The sequence below is a fragment of the Monoraphidium neglectum genome, assembly GCF_000611645.1.
Source record: "Monoraphidium neglectum strain SAG 48.87 unplaced genomic scaffold scaffold02189, whole genome shotgun sequence".
NCBI classification, from domain to species: domain Eukaryota; kingdom Viridiplantae; phylum Chlorophyta; class Chlorophyceae; order Sphaeropleales; family Selenastraceae; genus Monoraphidium; species Monoraphidium neglectum.
The window spans coordinates 1-3,354 of NW_014011439.1; the positions used below are offsets into that span (position 1 = coordinate 1).

A 3,354-nucleotide genomic window follows, 5' to 3' on the forward strand; every position below is an offset into this window, starting at 1 on the left:
GCCGAGCACAGCAGAGCTGATCGGCCTGCCCGGCGCTGATCGGCCTGCTGATCGGCCTGCTGATCGGCCTGCCCGGCGGCGCAGACCTGTTCAGCAAAGGACGCGGCACGCCAGGCTGGGCCGCACCTGAGCTGGCCAAGCGCCTCAGCGATGGCCGCGTGCCGACCGCGGCGTGCGACATGTACGGCTGGGCGCTGACGCTGCTGAGCATGCTGCTGGGGGTGGGGAAGGACATCAAGCAGCTGCGGCTGGCGCTGGACGGAAGCACTAAAAAGGGCGGCGGGCCAGCTCACTTGCTGGAGTTCTGGGGCCTCCCAATGGCGATCCGGGCGGTGCTGGCGCAATGCTTGGACTCCGAGCCGACCAAAAGGTGCAGTAGATGGCAGATTCAGCCAGTACTATGACTGCGTCTGCGCAGTGAACCCGTCAGGGGCAGAATTTACATCTTGCACGTGTGCGTTATCAAACCCCTCACATCACCAGTTGCCTTCAATGACAAGCCACGCGGCGCCGCTGCTCCCTGCAGGCCCGCACCCTGGGAGGTGCTGCTGGACCCGGTGTTCTGCTTGGGGCGGGAGCAGAACGTGCTGGACGCAGAGCTGGCAGAGCACTGGTGGCGGGGCAACGAGCGCGCTGCGCTCACCTTTTTTATCACCAGCTGCGTGAGGAGGCTGCGTGGGGCGGACGGCAAGGTGGACGCGCAGGCATGTGAGGACGCGGCAAAGCAGTGCGCGGCAGCCAGCATGGCTGAGCTGCGTGAGCGCGCTGAGGGGCTGCGGAAGGACTGGCAGGGCCCAGACCCTTGACGTGCCTTGCACTCAGCACCTGCAGGCCAGCTCCATTACAAATCGAAAGGTCGTGTTTCTGAGGTCGCAAAGTCCAGGGATTATGAGCAGCAGCGGTTTTTTCATGATCACAAAGGCAACCTCGATATTGCATATCTCGTGCTGGCCAAAGACTTCAAAATCCGCTAATGGCGTAAGTAATCAAGTGCTGGTCACAGTGCGTTGCAGATCTTCACATGGCAGTAGTCGGCAATTCTGGGGCCAGGCTTTGGGGGGGGGGGGTGGCGCCACCAAAGGCGGTGTTGACCCTCTCCTTGGAGGAGACTTCAGCGTGGCCTGGTACATCACCGGCAGACTCACGGGGAGTGGCCCCGAGCACGCTGCATACGCACACGCAGTAGCAGAATAGGAGGTACCTCCCTGCACACCACAGACCCTTGGGTCCCAGGCAGACATGCGCCGTGTTGACAAATTATTTGCGAGCTGTAGCCCCTGTCCCTTTTGCCCAGCCCCCTCCCCCACCAACCTTTACCCCTAAACCGTTGGAGAAGGCAGGGTTCACAGCGTTTTGGGCTGCATCCTGCTGCCTGCCTCACCCGTCCCCCTCCACCACTACCCTGCACCCTGACAAGTCTACGCTTGGCAGCAGGCCCTGCGCTTTTTCTCTTGCTGGTCAATCTGTCTCTTTGCTGTCATGCAGTGTCTGGGGGCGGCGGGCTGGTTGCCCACCTTCTTGCCCGGCGCATGTTCCTTCTTGGACCCAGTAACACGCTCACGTCCCCCTGTTGCTCGTCCAGTGGCCTCTCAGGGCGCCTGCGGTGCTTGCTGCGCTGCCAGCCGCAGGTCAGAGGCAGGCATGCAGATCAATGGAAGGTCGCAATCGTTCTAAAAGGATCACGGTCTGCGAAACTGTACCGCCCGTGGTTATTGTTCTGGTCACGCCGTTCATTCACTTTTGATGACCTCCTGTGCCAAATTGAACAACCAAAATGCTTGGACAAATCGATATGGTACATGCATACGCAGCGCTTGGTCAAAGCTTCAATCTTGAAATCTGCCGTGATGATGGTTGTCAGAGTCAACTTCAGGACTGAATGTTTGGACTTGCAGGCACCCTTGACACACGTGAATCTCCACAAAATTTCTGATACACATGGCTAGGGGGGTGCAAGGTGCTTGAGCCCCCAGATCACACCGAGCCACATGCATTGCTGGGTGACTGTCAGGGGGTGATTTGCGTGTGCCGAGCTTGAGAAAGCACGCACTGCGTATCAACTGCAGTATACTCCCGACCGTCTGCTTTGATCGAGGCGTTCAGCCGAAACTGCAAGCCAGGCCCTTGCTCAAAGCACACAAGTCGTGTTCAATCTTCCAAGCGGATTATCGTGTCATCCCGAACTTGTTCGAGCCTCTCCCCAGGCCAGCTGCTCCCCAACCTGTGCAGCACGCTGTGAGCTCGACCCACCAAACCAACTGATGCGCCAGGGCGACGCTCTAGTTTCTGGCAACAAGCACGCAGTCCGCGGCGCACCAATGCAGTTGCCACTGCAACAGTAGATTCCCACTAGCGCCAGCATGCCCTGCGTACGCCAAGTGGGGGCGGGGGCCGCATCCCCCCAGCTGTCGCCCACAAGCCAGTCGCAGCGAGCAGCGGCTGCTGTCATAGTCTGCTGCCTGGCGCTCTTGGCGCGCACGGCGGCAGCCAACGTGAGCCCAGCCCCAGGCGCTGACATCTGCAAGCTCCCAGGACCCTACCAGCTACGTTCTGGGTCAGTCGGTGCGCCGCCCCCGAGGGCTGCGCCGGGTAGCCCGGGGCAACCGGTTTGCCCGCTGGGCGCCGCCGCGCGCGCGCCGCCCCCAGGCGGCGCAGCTGCAGACGCGGGATCCGCGCGCTTCATCGTGCGCTTCAATGGGTACGAGATGGCGTCCGTCCTCAAGGGGCGCCTGGAGCAGGTGAGTGTGGAGCCTCGTGGGGCGTGGAAGTGGCATGTGAGGGCGAGCGCTGCACCGTGTGACATGGCGGCTTGCCTCTTCGGTTTTGCATGGCAGACCAAAGGCGCCGCAGCGAGCGCCATGTCTGTTTGATGCAAGGCATGCCGCGACGCCTACGACCTTCACCTCACGGCTGCGTTGCCGACCCGACAAACCCCACTCCAGGCGGCGGGCCCACAGCCGGGCTGTGGTCACGCGAGCACCAGCCCTAGCTGCGCCCCCGCCGGCGGCTGGAGCTGGGTGCCGCGCGACAACCGCGCCGCGCAGCACCCCACGGACTTCGCCCTGGTGGAGCTTGGCCCGGGCGCCGCAGCTGTCGACGAGTTTGAATCCGCGCTGCGGCGACAGCTGGGCGCGGCGTTCAGGGACATGCACCCCGACAGGCGGTTTTCGGGGCGCCTCAAAGGGCTGCAGGGCAGCGGAGATGCTGTAAGCGGCGACCAGGGTGGCGGCGGCGGTGGCAGCGGCAGCGGCGGGGGCACAGGTGCAGGGCGGGGTGCCGAACCAGGCCAAAGCAAGCAACCAGATGCTCAGCCGCAGCAGAATCAGCAGCAGAATCAGCAGCAGCAGCAGCAGC

The 3,354-nt window shown here is 62.8% G+C and overlaps 2 protein-coding genes across 2 annotated transcripts in view; both read left to right on the plus strand.

The window, feature by feature from the left end:
- Positions 1–179: 179 nt before the first annotated feature.
- Positions 180–806, plus strand: MNEG_10127 (hypothetical protein; the record flags this gene model as incomplete). The annotated part of the gene is made up of 2 exons (XM_014041400.1): positions 180–370; positions 527–806. 2 exons carry the CDS (start codon positions 180–182, stop codon positions 804–806), a joined length of 471 nt encoding a protein of 156 aa, XP_013896854.1.
- Positions 807–2,705: 1,899 nt separating this feature from the next.
- MNEG_10128 (hypothetical protein) overlaps positions 2,706–3,354 on the plus strand; it is a gene marked incomplete at both ends in the record, with an annotated part of 8,733 nt that continues 8,084 nt past the window's right edge. The window contains 2 exons of the mRNA XM_014041401.1: positions 2,706–2,738; positions 2,943–3,261. Of these exons, the coding sequence (XP_013896855.1) occupies positions 2,706–2,738; positions 2,943–3,261 (352 nt within the window). The remainder of the gene's footprint in view (positions 2,739–2,942; positions 3,262–3,354) is intronic.